This window comes from Trachemys scripta, chromosome 9 (genome assembly GCF_013100865.1).
Source record: "Trachemys scripta elegans isolate TJP31775 chromosome 9, CAS_Tse_1.0, whole genome shotgun sequence".
Taxonomy (NCBI): Eukaryota; Metazoa; Chordata; order Testudines; family Emydidae; genus Trachemys; species Trachemys scripta.
In genome coordinates this window covers 79,159,859-79,177,542 of record NC_048306.1, presented here as the reverse complement: position 1 = coordinate 79,177,542, position 17,684 = coordinate 79,159,859, and the positions used below count along the sequence as shown (strand labels likewise).

The window sequence follows — 17,684 nt, the reverse complement described above, 5'->3', positions numbered from 1 at the left end:
CCTGATGTCTGTTAACGCTTATACTCCTCAGTCTTCCAGCAGCACGTCCTCTCACTCCCAGCTCCTTACACACACACACTCCCCTCATTAACTGGAGCCTTTTTATACCAGATGCCCTGATTAGCCAGTCTGTCCTAATTGATTCTAGCAGCTTCTTCTTAATTGGCTCCAGGTGTCCTAATTAGCCTGCCTGCCTTAACTGATTCCAGCAAGTTCCTGCTTGTTCTGGAACTACCCATGTTACCTTACCCAGGGAAAAGGGATCTACTTAATCTGGGACTAATATATCTGCCTTCTATCACTCTTCTGTAGCCATCTGGCCTGACCTTGTCACAGGGCCTAGAGATTATTTTATAGCTTAAACTATGTGCATTTCTAAGAATGACAGTCCCAAGATATTCAATTTTTTATACCTAAAAAGGGCTTAACTTTTATTTGCTATTAACTCAACATACCTCAAAATTTCTCTTAATGATAAATTCAGCATATGGTTTCCTAACTGGTTATATTCCAGAGAACACGTGCTTTGACTTTTTAAAATATTTTTTTCTAACTGTCAAAAATATGCAATGTTGAATGCAGAATGTCTTCTTCCTATATACAACAAACAGGCTCAGCATAATAAAGTGTATTGAAACTATGCCAAGAAAAATCAGCCTTTTACAATCCAACTGGCAAACTCTCAAACCACAGATAAATTCTAAACCACCAAGGAGTCATGTTTAAGACATACAGAGTGGTACTCTAGCAAAAAAGCTAAAGAATAAAAGTAGCCTTTATTCCCATGAGACTGATGAGAGGGGGAAGTTGCAGTATACATTCTAGAAGAGGGTACACAGTAAGAGATTGATCCTTCTGCCTAAATCAAGAACAACAGATTATGGACATCTTTTGTGGTGAAAATAAAGAATATAAGCCATTTCAAGGGCATTTTGAGAGCCTTTGGGAAATAATGTCATCCCATGGGTATGATATTCCACTTACAAAATTTTGTTTGAAATGAACATTTTTTGAGGAACAAAAAAGATTTTTTTCCTATATTGTTGATACTTTGAAAATGCCACCAAAAACTTTTTAAAATCACATTTGACTCTTGTTGGACAGGCCACTGATAAAGGAAACAAACAACACAACCTGTAACTTTGGTTGTACTCAAAAGAAAAGATTTGGAAAATATCAGTATCATATGGCAGCCCTTTTAATAAGTACTAAATTCTAATCATTTTAATGAGTTTAACACAATACGTCAACAGACAAAATGGCTGTGAATTTAATAAAGTCTGATATTTGTTTTTCCTGCTAAACAATATGTATTTTACCACTTTTAAAAAATGTTTTAGTTAAATTATTAAGGCAGGGGTAGGCAATCTATGGCACGTGTGCCGAAGGCGGCATATGAGCTGATTTTCAGTGGCACTCACACTCCCCGGGTCCTGGCCACCGGTCCGGGGGCTCTGCATTTTAATTTAATTTTAAATAAAGCTTCTTAAACATTTTAAAAACCTTATTTACTTTACATACAACAATAGTTTAGTTATATATTATAGAAAGGGTATGTCTTCACTACCCGCCGTATCGGTGGGTAGAAATCGATTTATCCGGGATCGATATATCGCGTCTCATTAAGACGCGATAAATCGATCCCCGAACGCGCTCACCGTCGACTCTGGAACTCCACCAGAGCGAGCAGCAGTAGCGCAGCCGACGGGGGAGCCGCGGCCGTTGATCCCGCGCCGTGTGGACCCCAGGTAATTCGATCCAAGATACTTGAACTTCAGCTACGCTATTCGCGTAGCTGAAGTTGCGTATCTTGGATAGATCCCCCCCTAGTGTAGACCAGCCCAAAGAGACCTTCTACAAACATTAAAATGTATTACTGGCACACACAACCTTAAATTAAAGTGAATAAATGAAGACTCGGCACACCACTTTTGAAAGGTTGCCGACCCCTGTATTAAGGTCTTTTAAAAATGCACTGTACTTCTCATATAGTATCTTAGTTTATTGAAAATATCCAAGAGCTGACAAACCCAGAAGTGGGGAGAGAAAGAAAGAGACAGAGAAACAGACCAATGAACAGTTCTATGTATCATCTGTGTTTAAACACTTCTACAGAACTTCATGAGTTAAGGAGATGAGGTGAAATCTTAGCTCCCCTGAAGTCAATGGGAATTTTGTCATTAACTTCAACAGGGGGGCAAGATTTCACTGACAATGAGAAGCCTTCTCTCTGAATAGCCTAGTTTTTATGTGCAATTCAGGTGAGTAGTGTTAACTTGTGTAATTACTTTTTGTTTAAAGCTCTAGCTGCTTGATGTTAGTAACTGAGATATGGTTAGCAGTGGCATCTGTCTCTCTTTAAGCATTCACGGCCTCAGCTGCTCTCAGGAGACAAACTTTTAGTCCTTTGTTGAAAGGTCAGTTCAACATCATGGCTTCTGCAATCCCCAGGTAATTTGCTTCATTTTCTCTGGCTGTGAATCTGTTAGTCTTAAAACTTAAGGAAAGGCAAAAGTTCTGCACATGCTAAATGAGTTCATGAATGGAAATATCATACCTTGATTCTAAATTCCAGCTGGTTGTTAATTGTGTACATCATTTCTGTCCTTTCCATTTTTCGAGCCCCTTCATTGCATAAACGGACCAACTAGAAAGAAAAAGGAAAAAAGTGTTCCTGCTTTAATGTATTTAGATATTGCATTACTAGCTTTTCCTTTATATGGCAACTTTTCTGTGGAAATGCATACCACTGAAGAAGCAAGAAAATCAAAGAAATGGATATTTTTATAATAAACCACAAAGAGGATTGATTATTCCACATAGAGTAGTACATGTGGCACAAAGTATCTAACTCAAAAGGATTGCAGATCGTCAGTCCAAAAACTTAATGGGCACCTTGAGAGAACATAAACTATAACTTTGGCAAGTAAGTGAGTTGTGTAGTTGTGACCCAATGTTATATGCTGCTCTTACAACTGCAGACATGCAAATTGTTTACTGAAGGAAGATACCAAGGCAAACGTTATGATGCTCTTTTGGCAAGCTAAGGAAGGCAGTATTTCACAAAACTATTCACTCGTGCTTTAGAATGCGATTTGAAAATGTGTTATATTCCTCTAGAGACCAAAAAAAAAAAAAGGAAGACCAGGCATCTAGATATGTTAAATTGAAAAAATTAAACACACTCTTTAACCCCGTCCATGGGCTCCCCAAAAATCAATGGGCCCCTTCTTGTTTTTCACTTCCTGGAAGGGGGGAGAGAGATGTCTGAGCAACAGCATACTCCATTGATTCACTTAGTTCCCCAGATCCTTCCAGTACCACAGCAATTCAATGAAAAGTATAGCTAATGTACTGAATACTAACACCATGACCCCTGCTAATCCCTGCCAGTGTTGAGTGGTGGAGAGTAGGCTGAAAGTAGGAACACAAATCAATTGAGTCTGTCTGGATAGCCTTCTCTAGGCTAACTTGCAGCAATCAAAAGTCTAGAAAGGACAAATGAGCCTTCCAGCTTTTCTAATAGGAAAAAAAGCTCACCTTTTATTTTGCTATAATTGTTGTTGGGGAGATAGGAAGCAGCATGTTAGTAAGTTAGGCTGTTCGATTTTTAGTGGACTTTATATAGGAGACAAATTAAACGAGGCAATGAATTCAGTGCAACAGCTGAGTAATTTGAAGAAGATGGGGACAAAGCCCTTATACACTAAGCTCTAGGATATCCTTCCCTGAGGAAAAAAAACAAACTGTAAAACATTTGTTCTACAGGAGGATTTTTATGAGTCAGGGATAAAAGTCATGCTTATCGGGTATAGTTAAGCAGCATCCGGAGAAAGGGGTATGAACAATATCAGTCAGGCAAATTCTCCTCCCCCTTCTCCTTTTCAGTCTGAATACTCTGTACACCACAAGAAGTTCCCACAATAAAATTCAAGTGTGTTGGCAGCAGTATTGTGTTACTGCAGCAGTTCAGAATTTTTTCTGAGAAACAGAATGATTTAAATGTGAAGCTGATCTGTCAGTGACTGTTCCTGAATAAAGCAATTTGGCATTTTCATCCTTCATTACTCTTCCACTTTAAGAGAAAAATTGTCAATTTCCATGCATAAATAATTTAAATGAGCCAGGAATGTTCAGAGCCTAAGGCAGTGTCTAGCCCTAAATACAAGGAACCTTATTTCCAATAGGGGGATGCCCAATCCATCAAATTTAATGACGTTCAATTGCGTGCCGCAGGATCTCAAATTCTAAGATCTCAGAGGCTAGTCCCTAGATTTCCATTTCAAACCGTCTTTCGTTTAATTTAAAAAAAGCTTTCGAGGCCAACAGTGATTGTACAGATTTTCTTTTCATTGTGACTTTGGAAGTTGTCATGAATGCCAAATTCTGAAACCTCGTTATCAGCTTTAAAAGAAACGTATTGGAAGTTATTGTAGAATTAATTATGGGCAATATTTATGCTTTATGTATTAGTGGGTTGTTCCTCTATTGTTGTGTGTATTCAATACTTGTTCCATGCTGAAGAGGGATTTTCAACACAGCTCTTATTGACTGGAATGGTTTAATTTCACTAAAAAAATCCTTAAATGTTCTTAGGAGCTCCAGTTTTCTAACTCTAAAAAATCCATGGCAGTTTCCAGGCTTTGGGTGTTGTACCTCTATCCCTTTTTTTGGACAATGACGGGGGAATAGAACCAAGTTGTCCAATTTCATTATGAAATGCATGATCAAGACAAATAATGAAGGAGGCAAATAATATATCAAATAAGTGTTTATAATATATAATAGCCACTTATTTGAGATATATATATAAAAAATAAGGGGCCAAAGCCATTTGGAAAAACAAAAGCGAGCATGTCTCAGATTGGTATATTGAATTGGCCAAAGCACACTGCACAACTGAGGAAGAAAAGAGGCTAAATAGAAGCAGGTCGGCTGTGTAGGATTTGCTTTTTAAAAACATACCTTGCTCACTTCTTTTAAGGCTCGTTTGCAGATCTCATATTTTGGTGACTCTTTAGGAGTTTTCTGACAGATGGTCTGAAATAAAAGTCAATCAATTCAGAGAACTGAAAACTGTATATTGTTACATCTAAATCAGATGAATACAGAATTACAATACAATTAATGAAATTAAACATGGATGGGCAACATGGAAGCATATTTTCCTACCAACCAGAGCTCCTCGGTGCACATGGAGTGTCTATCTACTGATGTGCTCTTTAGGGAGTGCAGCATGCCGATATCAATCTATGGTCTGATGCAGGGGGAGGGAGTAAGCCACGGACCTGCCTGCTCAGAGCACCATGTCCTCCCAAAGGCTCTGGAGAGAGCAGTCCCTGTGCTCCCTTTCAATTGTCTCTGGTCCTTATGAAGACCATGGAAAGTGGGGAGGGAGGGAGGGAAGCTCTTTGCACTCTTTACTCCTACTGTATAAGGGTTAAATATAATCCAGTCACTAATGTTCAAAGCACTGTGGAACTTTTGCTGAAAGTTGGCTAACCATGTGAGTTGGTCATGAAAATAAAAAGGTCGGCCAAAATAAACATCTTGTATCAATATGTTCCTAATAATGAAGGGGCTAAATTATGTTCTTCAGGTGAAATTATGTTTTCACAGTCTGAATGTAAGAGAATCATTCTTTTCATATTTTAGTTTAAGTGAAACAATGAAAACTCACTATAAAGAAAACATTTCAACAAAGTTCAGAAAATTATCTCCGAGAAAAAACTGTTTTGTAATTTTCCATTCTGTTCAGCTGTTAGATGCTTTAATTTCTGAAGAGGAATCCTGAATTTAAAGAGTTTGTTTTAAAAAAACCCCAAAACATCCAAACTAACACAGGGATTTATTGAACCATAGAGTATGGCCCATGGGGCCAGGATGTATAAACTAGTAACTGTAGATATATAAAGGACTATTACTTAATCAACCACTGTGAAGTATTGAACACATCCCCACAGTTATTGCAGTATTCATAATTATAGATGTGACTGACCTGCATAGGTCCTGAGCTGGGTCCTACTAAAGCCAGAATTCGGGTGTGGATTTTAATCCATACCATTGGCAGCAGTGCAGATCACATTTCAGTCCTGGCATCCAAACCAAAATGCCAGAGACCTCATACTATGTATGTTTCTATCAGATTCTGACCTCCGCTTCTTAGCACTCTCCCTTGCTGTAGGCTCTGCCAATCCCTGCTGCTGTCTGTTGGAAGGGAGAACCCCACACATCCCACCATAACAGGCTGTTACTAGCTATGGATGTAAATGATGTTTCCCTGTAGTGGCTGCCCCATTGAGGGCACAGGAGCGATTACTAAAATCGTTAGCTAAGGATCAGATTGTGACCCCCTTAATTTTCATAGTGCCAAAAGGACTATTCCTGTGAGAAAAGTCTGGCCCTAAAGGGGGAGTCCTTTAGTCAGCATGGTAGAAAGCCTATGTTTTGAACTGAAGGACCAGGTTCTAGGCCCAATTCTGTATGTGTGCAACTTCTATGGTAGTTGTGTCTTGACTTTGACTTTGTCATACAGTTTCATTAGAGACTGGTGCCCAATTGTTTGACTTGAACTTCTGCATAATTCCTTGGTCACTGCAAGTACAAATAAATGCCACCACCCACTTCACAATTTCCTCTTTGTTGTTGACAGACCAGTTTATACAGCCATGGCCCCAATCTAAACCAGGTGAGATGGGAATGGTCCAATAACTTTAAAAAAAAAAAAAAAAAGAAAGGTTGCTTAATTTCCAAGGACACAGAATACACAGAAAAAAATAATCTGTTCTCACATCCATCAGCAATGGAAGGCGTGTAACCCTCTGCATTGGAAGAATGAGGAAAGAGATCATAGGTAAATTCCTGCAGTCTTCATGGGACTCAATCCGTGACAGCACTTCCTTGAAGGCTGGATTTGTAGCTCTGAAGAAAAAAAAAGAAACCACTTTTTTTAAAAGGTTGCTTTAATTTAGAAATGTGAATTTCTCTTTTCAAATAGCATTGATGTCAGTAAATCAGAGGAAGGGCAATCTGAGGGAATCTCATCCTTTTAGTGTTCAACGGTTATATTTAGAAATATTATACAAATATAACTGATATTTAGAGACAACAGTACAGTGTGCGCATGCACATAAACTATGCAATGAACGATACAAAGGGAAAAGTATAAAAGCATTGCTATAAAGAAACTAGTAAAACTATGCTGGTCCATGAAGACAATTTAGCACGACTGCAAATAGGACTGGACTCTACAGCCAAGTATATTTTCACCCTCAATTACATCAATGGGATTAAACGTGCTTTAAAATAAGCATTTTCTTAATGGATGTGCTGAATTGGAGCCTAGATATTATGCTTCAAGAAATCCTGATTGCTACCGTTAAGGGGATGATTTAAAAACATGCATTTTAAGCATCATTTCTTACAATAGTTTCTGGAGTGTTCGCTGTTGGTAGACTTCATTAGTACAATATTTCACGTATGGATCAAATGTTGATGCAGTATGCTTTTCAACAATATCACTAATATCCTCTATGAAGATGTTGTTCTGATGCCTTGCTTCAAGTTCTTTAAAGAACCTGCAAAGGAAGAGAAGTAATTACCAATTTCACTAAATATAATTCATAATGGTTTGTCTCTTGTAGCATTTCAAACTTCACTTGACAGGATATCGGATCATTTCACAAAACTTTTAACCACAAACAAATAAGGGGCAATATAGGGACAATCTGAGAAATTTGGGGATTCTGTAGGGGAGGAAAAGATTAACTGATGTGAGACCCTCATCCCATCGGCTCAACTGTCCATGTATTTCTTACACAATATATGTAAAGGAAATGTGGCGTAACCTGTCAGACTTCAGCAGAAGCAATACTGACCAAGTTATTTTTTCACAAACAGTCAAAACAGAAAGAGTACTACTAATAGGATGCAGCGGTACTTTTCAGCATATGGCTGAAAAGGAAGTGAAACTACTTGAAACACAACATATGCGATTCTACGAGTACTGAATCTTTTTTCCTTGTAGTAATGGACGTGCAATAGCATAGCTGCAACAATAACTGGAAAACTTCACACCAACTTGAACGACAACTACAAAACTAAAATGAAAATTAAATTAAATTAAATTGCCGGTTGATGTGCTGAATGATCTGGTAAACAAGCAGAGTTCCTACCCTGCTCCAAATAGAGCACACATTACCTGCTCTATACCATTCAGCATACCATTAAAGCCAAACCCAGAAAGGAGATACTGAAGTCTAAAACTTAGGTTGACCTAAGCTATGTCGCTCAGGGGTATGAAAAATTCACACCAGAGACACAGTTAAACCAACCCAAGCCGTGGTATAGATACTGCACAGTTGACAGAAGAATTCTTCCATCAACTTAGCCACCACCTCTTGAGGGAGGGGATTTACTAGAGTGATGGTAAAACCCCATCTGTCACTGTAGCAAGTGTCTACACTACAGTACTGTAGTTACTGACAAAGCTGCTGTGACACATGAAGGGGGGTGGAGGTAGCTCCCTTTTATAGACTCCCAGCCAGCCAGTAGCTATAAAATCCCTCTTAGTAGCTGTTCTCTAATTGCTCTACCTGTAAAGAGTTAAAAAGTTTCACTGCTATGCACAGGGCAGCAGCTATGCTGTAAGGCCCTTGGACCAGGTATGAAAAATCATGAGTATCATACTTAGAAACTACTCATTTAAAACCCCAGATATGTAAGTAGATCGGAAAATGTCTAGGAAGACCAAATTGGGTTAATCCCTTTTATTTCGTTATGGCTTGTGGATTCCTCTGTGCTAACCCCAGGTGCTTTTGTTTTGCTTGTAACCTTTAAGCTGGACCTCAACAAAACTATTCCTGGTGTTTAATTCTTTTAGTGGCTCTTAAAATCTAGCAATAGCCTGAGTTCCCAGGCTATATATATAAATATTTTTAAATAAAATTTACCTTTTTTTTTTTTATTAAGAACAGAACTGGATTTGTGTGTCTTAAGAGGTTTGTGCACATGTTGTTTAATTAGCTGGTGGCAACAGCTGATTTCCTTTCCCCCCCTCCTTTCTCAGCTCTTCCCCAAAGGGTGTGTGTGTGAAAGGGCTTGAGGGTACTCCACAGAAAGGAATTCCCAAGTGCATCTTCCTCGGTTCTCAAAGGGGTTCTGCACTTCAGTGGTGGCAGCATCTACCAATCCAAGGTCAGAGAAAAGCTGTAACCATGGGAGTTTAATACAAGCCTGGAATGGCATGTATTAATTTTTAGAATCCTTGTGGGCCCCCACCTTATGCACTCAAAGTGCCACAGTGGGGAATTAGCCTTGACAGCTCCTGAAGGATATGGTTATACAAATATATTCAGTGTTGAATCCCTTGCAAGTTTTTCTCTATTTTTCTCTTTCCTGGCTGTAATGACCCATCTCCAATTCGAAGAGGCATAATCTCACTGGAAAGCCTCTAATCCCTGCCCCTCTAATTTCAAAGGATGAGATAATGCACATTGTCATTGATTTATATTATATTAAGTACTGACCATGTGATTTGGAGAAGAGTAGTGGCTCACAAAGAACACCAGTCTGCAGTTCTATCTCGTACTATATATGGTGACTTATTCAACTGGTGGTGAACTGGTGGTTTGCCAAAAGAGTCTCTGGAGGCCTTCAGAATTCTATTAATCAAGCAGGGCAAGTTTTCAAGTTGTGTCATCTACTATGTTATGAACTACAACCTTCAGCTTTAAAGTACAGACCAACCTAGGTGCTGTCATGATCCATGGATATCGAACCCAGGTCCGCAGGGTTTACGGGAGTGGCTAAGCTCCAACCCTGCGCCTGCCAGCTTGCTGACAACTGCTTATCTGGGACCCATGAAACCCAGCCCCAGTTCCAGGCTCCACCCGAGGTCCTACTGGTGGAGTCCCAGAGCAGCCAGCTGGTCCAGCAGGAACAGGAAGCTGTCTAAACAACTGGGCTCCACCCTGCTCCTGCTCCACACATTGACTTCCTGGCATCTTGAGCTGGGTCGACTCTTGGCATCTGACTTGTGGTTCTGATCTCAAGTTTGTCTCCTGCTTCTGATCTCCCAGTATCCTGACCCAGCTGACTCTTGACTCCTATCTTGTGACTGTGACTCTACAACCTGACTGACAGCTGCAGGCAGTGACTAGAAACCATTTCCACCATTTTTTTAGTTGGCAGAAACTCTTAGCATATTGCTGATTAATTTTATACAGGAAATGATGAACTATGGCATTTCTTCCCATTTAATATTTTGGCATGCTGAAAAGATCATAGAATCATAGAAGATCAGGATTGACCTCAGGAGATCATCTATTCCAACTCCCTTCTCAAAGCTGGAGCAAACCCAACTAAATCATCCCAGCCAGGGCTTTGTCAAGCTGGGCCTTAAAAACCTCCAAGGATGGAGATTCCACCACGTCCCAAGGTAACCCATTCCAGTGCTTCACCAACCTCCTAGTGAAATAGTGTTTCCTAATATCCAACCTAGACCTCCCGCACTGCAACTTGAGACCATTGCTCCTTGTTCTGTCATCTGCCACTGCTGAGAACAGCTGAGCTCCATCCTCTTTGGAGCCCCCCTTCAGGTAGTTGAAGGCTGCTAGATGTTTGACTATATGAACTAGAACATTATCCTTACGTTTTAAAAATTAAATCTTATTTTTTTTGCATCAAGTGCTCAGTCCATAATCCTTTCAGGGAACAGTAAAAATCTAGGTAGGAATGTTTTAGAAGAGAAGGGAAATAACTTATTTAAAAACAAAAAAACAACCCACAACCTGCCTAGAGCAGCAGGCTATTCTTATATAGAGTGCTATGAATCAAGATTTGGATCAACAGGTTCCCTTTGTGCATCCAGCTTACTATAACTTACCAGTAAACCAGCTACTTCAATAAATCCTTTTACTTTATAGGTTAGAGGAGATTTGGAGATTAAAAATTAGTTCTGATCAATCATAAGAGCTGCTCAACACAAACTATGTCTGGCCTTTTAATACCAGAAGTCTTAAAGTGTTGCTGTTTCCTTTAAATCTAAGAAATTTTTCTGATTATTTTAAATGGGTTCAAAGCTTAAAGTCAGACAAGACCTTGAAAGAGGGTCTAATTCTTTCGCCATATCTTTGGTAGTTAAAATAAATATCCAATCTGTAATTCTTTTTTAAGGGCTATATAAACTAATTTAGAAAATGCATCTTTATTGATTTCTTAGATCAAGGAACAATAGACTAAGCTTTAGTCAATCCTACCTCCCCATTGAGAAAGGAAGAATCTCTCCAAATGCTTGTTGCTTTAATTTGGCAGCTCTTGTTAAGAGTCTTTCTATGTTTTACGCTGATCACTAACCTTCAGTTAAGCATTACACAGGAACAGCGCCTTGATATTTGTGCTGGCAGTTTGCTCATGCTATGTTTTCCTGCTAATATGAACAGTTTTAACCCTGGATTTACCATCACAAATGCCTTAAGAGCCATACAGTTAATTGATATAATTCATATGAGCTAGCTACTGTAGGGGCCAAATCATGCCCTATTTATACAAACAAAATTTTCACAGACTTCAGTGGGAGTTTTGTACAAAGCAAACAGGAATTAGCTCAAGGTAAAAGCTCTAAGCTCCCTAGAAGGAATCAACACCTTAAAATCAACCCTTTCATTTTGGCAAACATTTCCTCTCAAATTCACCACAAAAGAGTTATTGAACAAGATTGACAAATTTGAAGACACTTGGCAGTTGGGTATGCATTTACGTGGACACTTAAGCCCTTTAACCAGGATAATTTAGGACTGGATCTGTCTCCCATTAGAACACACTAAAGTAAATCGCATTCCTTCACAAGTGGTCAGTTTGTACTTCTATTTCTCCATGTGCTATTGATTAAAGGAGTCTCTAAGTAGGGGGGTAGACAATCAGTACTTAATTTCCTTATCCTATGTGCACTACTTAGCATGAAAACTAAAACTACAGCAACAGAATATGACTAGGAAGTCTCTAGTTATATCTGGGTTCTAGACTGCTTGTTCCATTTCCTTTGCTGTTGTAAGTTAGGGCTCCATTCTTAGAAACGCTGAGCATTGTTGCCAGGTGCTAGGCCTTCAATTCCCAACCAAAATCACTGGCAAGTGGGGGTTCTCTGCACTTCACATGAGTGCTCTTCACCTTGTAGGATCGAGCACTTTAAAGATCCTTTTCTATCCTCATGTTACTTAATGTCCTCTAGTTCTTAAATTCATAAAAAGCCATGAGAAACAGGCTTATTCTGTATGGATTCAGATGAAGATGTGTGGATCTTCTGCTGTCTCAGCCTTTTCTTCACTGGTTGTCTAGCTAAGTACAAACATTATTTGCTCTCCTCTGCTCCCTGCCCCCAAAGAAAAATTTCAAACTGTCCATTAAAATTATTTCCCTTATGTCTTTCTCCACCCCAGGGTCTTATTATTTAAATTACAGCATATTTATTGTTTCACACCGGGGACTTCGATGTGCATCACGTTCTAACATGCTAATTTCTTCTACAATGTAATAGTTTGGTGGGCTTTTTAAAAATCTTCCACCAATTTCTGTGATCAATGGGTCAGATCCTCAGCTGGTGTAAGTGAGCATACCTTATTGACTTTGATGGAGCCATACTGATTCATACTAGCTGAGATCGGGCCTTAAAAAAAAAAAAAAATCACAAGTCAATCTTATCACTAGAAAGGTTTTAAATCAGGGCTGTCAAGCTGTCTCTTGATGTTTCAACCTCTGTTCCAGAGGATATGTGTCCATGCTGATGACAGGTTCTGCTCAATAACAATCCAAAGCAGTGCGGACTGACTCATTTTCATGATCTGAGTCAGATGCCACCAGCACAAGGTTGGTTTTCTTTTTTGGTGGTTTGGATTCTGTAGTTTCTGCATCAGAGTGTTGCTCTTTTAAGACTTCTGAAAGCATGCTCCACACCTCGTCCCTCTCAGATTTTGGAAGGCACTTCAGATTCTTAAATCATGGGTCGAATGCTGTAGCTATCTTTAGAAGTTTCCCATTGGTATCTTTGCGTTTTGTCAAATTTGCAGTGAAAGTGTTCTTAAAACGAACAACATGTGCTGGGTCATCATCCAAGACTGCTATAAAATGAACTATATGGCAGAATGTGGGTAAAACGGAGCAGGAGACATACAATTCTCCCCCAAGGAGTTCAGTAACAATTTAATTAACGCGCTTTTTTTTAAACAAACATCATCAATATGGAAGCATGTCCTCTAGAACCATGTCCGAAGCACGAAGAGGTATATGAGTCTTTAGCGCATCTGGCATGTAAATATCTTGCGACGCCGGCTACAACTAGGGTGACCAGACTTCCCAATTTTATCAGGACTGTCCCGATATTTACTTGTTTGTCCTGCGTCCCGACCAAACATTGGTCGGGACGCGAACTGTCCCGATATTTTGCGCACCAGCGCACAGGGGGCTCGTGCCCCCCCCCTCCGCCCCAACTCCACCCCTTCCCTCCTCCATTGGGTCCCTCCCCAAATCCCCACCCTGGCCCCGCCTCTTCCCCAAGCACACCGCATTCCTCCTCCTCACCCTTCCCTCCCAGGCTTGCTCTAATCAGCTGTATGGTGGCGCAAGTGCTGAAGGAGGGGGGAGAAGCAGGATGTGGCAGCCAGCTCAGGGGAGGCGGAGCAGAGGTGAGCTGGTGTGGGGCGGGGGGCAGGACATGGAACTGCCTGTGGGTGCTCAGCCCTCACCAATTTTTCCTATGCTCCGGCTTTTCTTTCTTTTCTTTTTTTTCCCTCCGCCACCGGCTCTTGGGTTTTGTTTTGTTTTTCCTCCACCGCCGGCTCTTGGTTTCCCCCCCCCCCCCTTCTGGCCCCCCCCCCCCCCCCCACGCGTCCCGATATTTCACATTTCTCATCTGGTCACCCTAGCTACAACAGTGCCATGTGAACTCCTGTTCTCACTTTCAGGTGATGTTGTAAACAAAAAGCAGGCAGCATTATCTTCTGCAAATGAAAATAAACTTGTTTGTCTGAGCGATTGGCTGAACAAGAAGTAGGACTGATTGGACTTGTAGGCGCTAAAGTTTTACATTGTTTTGTTTTTGAGTGCAGCAATGTAACAAAAAATACATTTGTAAATTGCACTTTCATGATAACCTACAGTACCTGTATGAGGTGAATTGAAAATTACTATTTCTTTTATCATTTTTACAGTGCAAATATTTGTAATAAATATAAAGTGAGCTCTGTACACTTTGTATTCTGTGTAACTGAAAGACATATTTGAAAATGTAGAAAAACATTCAAAAATATTTAATACATTTCTATTGGTATTCTATTGTTTAACCATGAGATTATTCGCGATTAATTTTTTTGAGTTAACTGCGATTAATCGACAGCCCTATTTTAAATATTTATTTTTAAGCTAGAGAATACAGATATTAGAGGCTTGATGTCAGTTTCTCATCTCAGTTATGCTGGTGTAACTGCAGCATAAGTATTGCAGTCAATAGGATTACTCCAGATTTGCACAAGCATAACTGAGATCATTATCTGCTCCTTTGTCTTCTCAAGAGGCATTTAACATATTCCAACTATTATATAAGCATGGTGCAATGAAAGCTAGAATTATATCATGCATTATTAATTATTATTATTATTATTTACTGCCATACCTATTCAGCACTTCACATGTTTCAAAAGACTTCACAGGAATTTAGAGAATTTATTTGTAAAGTATTAGCCCCACTTTACAGATCTGGAAAATGAGACAAGTGATTTGCCAACGGGAACATAGCAAATCTTTTGCAGAGACAGGACAAGAATGCGTGTCTTCATAAGTTTTGGTCTTGTACTCACTCCACTAGTCCATTCTGCCTCATGCAATCAAAGCATTTACTCTTTGCTCACAGAAAGTCTCTCATTCTAAATGCAAAGTGTTAAATAAATAATATATATAGCACGGAAATCTTTAGAAGCTACTCTGTTGCTGCTATAAGGACAATAAGTTCCTTTTCTCCAGCTCAATGGTAATATAATAAGAAGGAATGCAATCAGAAACCCAACAACAACAGTAACTTGGCCATTAATAGTGTACAGTGCAGTTGCTTTAACTAACACAAAAGGTTTGCCAAAGTGCAGGATTAAAAAAAGAAAAACAAGACTTTAAAGGAAGTAACTGTTTTGCATTAGTGAGATAACCAAAATATAAATAAAGTGATTGTATAAACCATATTTTGCTTTGCCTGATGTCAATATAGGGACTCAACATTTTATTTGACACTGGAGTCCTCGAAGAGCATTTTAGCAAGTTCATCCAGATTAGTTAATGATCTAAATTTAAAAAATATTGAGGAAAAGTTATTTTGAAGAACAAAGCAGTAGACGACTGACCAGTGCAGACTGTTAAAACTGAAAGCTATCTAAGTATACAGCTAAGAGCAGTGCACATAAAATGGATGTGTATGAATCCTACTGAAACACAGCTGTAAATTCCCTGCGTGTGGAAGAGCAATGGGTTTAAAAAGCCAACATCACAATCTGAAAGGACCCATAAAATCTTGCTTCCTAACATCCCTGATTCCTATTTCCAATGTGCCACTGCTGAAGACCAAAGTTATTTGAATGCCTATGACGAGTGCTTTATTATAGCTTGGTTACTTTAATTCTTTCTTCTTGAATAACTTCTGTGGACTGAAAGCCTGATCCTGCAAGGTGCTGACCAGTCCCAGCTCAAGTCAGCAGGTGTTTGATACTGCTCAGCTCCTTGGATTTTCAGGCTCCAGACCAGAAAATACACAGCATCCAAAACTGTCCAACAGCCACAGGAATCAAACACATAGGTCACCTAAGTCGTGCTAGTGGTTAGTGTGATAATCACTTTAAAAGTCATTGAAGAATTTCTTTTACATTTCGGAATACTTTGACATACAGCCTTGAAGACAGCCAGTCTCTAGTCCATTCCAACCATGAAACAGAAGTTTCTGGTGATGACTGTGCCCCCAGAAATCCACACATGGATCTCATTCCTCCAATGGCATCACCTCCCCTCCCATTCCCTGTTTGCTCAGGATGTGCAGGGCAGGGGAAGGTACTGGGCATGTTGGGGGCAAGCAGTGGGCAAGTATGCATTAGAAGAGAGTAAGCCAAAAGGGAATACATAGTCCCCCCACAAATAGGCCAAACAGATTTCTGTGAAGAAAGGCTACATTACTTTTTGTGCAGGGCCAATCCATGCTGCACAACATCCCTCTTAAAGGGGTGTGTGTGTGTGTGTGGGGGGGGGGGGGATCCTAGGGTCAAGTACAGCCAAAGGAAACACTGATGGCTCCTTCGAAGCTCTAGTGCCTGTGCTTCTGAACTGCCACCAGAGAGATAGAGTCACCATGTATATGGAGATCAGTGTGGTCTGGTGACCAGATCCATGGCCTGTTCCATGGCACAGGGAACCCTGTCCCTCACTGAATGTTTGGGGGAACTGGAGGAAGAGGGGGAGGAATAGGAAGGGAAAGATGGGCTACTTCTGTATCTAAGCACTCAGCTTGTATCCATTTTATCGTCAGACTTTGTAAAGTCATTTACACTGATGAGAACAATGTGTTTCTGAAAATGCCTAACAAGTTGACCAACCAAACCTGGGACTTCATTATTTCCCTGATGAATAAGTAAGAGCATCTCTCTGAGAAATGTTCAGTTAGACAAAGTAGTGACTGTTAACTGTAGTTTTGCAGGCAATCTATGTTTAGAGCAGAGGTTCTCAACCTTTTTCTTCCTGAGGTCCCCCCAACATGCTATAAAAGCTCCACTGCCCACCTGTGCCACAATAACTGGTTTTCTGCATATAAAAGCCAGGGCCAGCATTAGGGGGTAGCAACCAGGGCAATTACCTGGGCCCCATGCCACAGGGCTTCCCCATGAAGCTACATTGTTCAGGCTTCAGCCCAGGGTGGAAGGGCTCAGGGACCTGGGCTTCAGCCCCATGCAGTGGGGCCCTGGGCCTCAGTCAGTCTAATGCTGGCCCTGCTTGGAGCCCCCCTGAAACCTGCTCGAGGCCCCCTAGGGGGCCCCGAACCCCTGGTTGAGAACCACTGGTTTAAAGAACTCTGCTACTCCACCAGGAATAGAAAAGCTCTGAATCAATGTAGAGTTATTGCTTCAAAACCCTCACACTAGATTCCAGCATCTTTAAAAATTACATCCAGAGAAGTACAGATAACATTTATTTCTGAAAGATTTATTTTCCTCATGCTGTAACCAAAAGGTCAGAGGAAGAACACTGCACATTTTAGAGTGTTTTGTAGATTTTTATAACTTCATTTTAGTATACATACAGGAAATGGAGTAGAGCACAGCACACGTCTATTTTACATGACTTCATCTGGTTTATTATTTACCTTGGGCACATTTTAATACTACTACTTCTTTCCCCTCCTTGCTACATTATGGTTGCCAACCTTCGAGACTGTCCTGGAGTCTCCAGGAATTAAAGATTAATCTTTAATTAAAGATGTCATGTGATGAAAGCTCCAGGAATAAGTCCATCCAAAACTGGCAATCCTATGCTACCTAAATGCAGTTGTCAGAGGCTGCACCCACAAGTGACAAATTAGTTTTGTCTTCATGGTCTGTTGCTAACATTGTCTTAAACTTCTGAGTTTAAAGGCACAATTCGTGAAATTTGGCATTTAACCTCTG

The 17,684-nt window shown here is 40.1% G+C and overlaps 1 protein-coding gene across 2 annotated transcripts in view; it reads right to left on the bottom strand.

The window, feature by feature from the left end:
- The window catches only part of ARHGEF26 (Rho guanine nucleotide exchange factor 26), a 101,984-nt gene that overhangs the window by 45,190 nt on the left and 39,110 nt on the right, over positions 1-17,684 (bottom strand). For both annotated transcript variants that reach the window (XM_034781271.1, XM_034781272.1), the window contains exons 7-10: positions 7,425-7,577; positions 6,792-6,921; positions 4,966-5,040; positions 2,558-2,647 (exon numbers count right to left, since the gene is read on the bottom strand). In XM_034781271.1, coding sequence (XP_034637162.1) covers positions 2,558-2,647; positions 4,966-5,040; positions 6,792-6,921; positions 7,425-7,577 — 448 coding nt within the window. The remainder of the gene's footprint in view (positions 1-2,557; positions 2,648-4,965; positions 5,041-6,791; positions 6,922-7,424; positions 7,578-17,684) is intronic.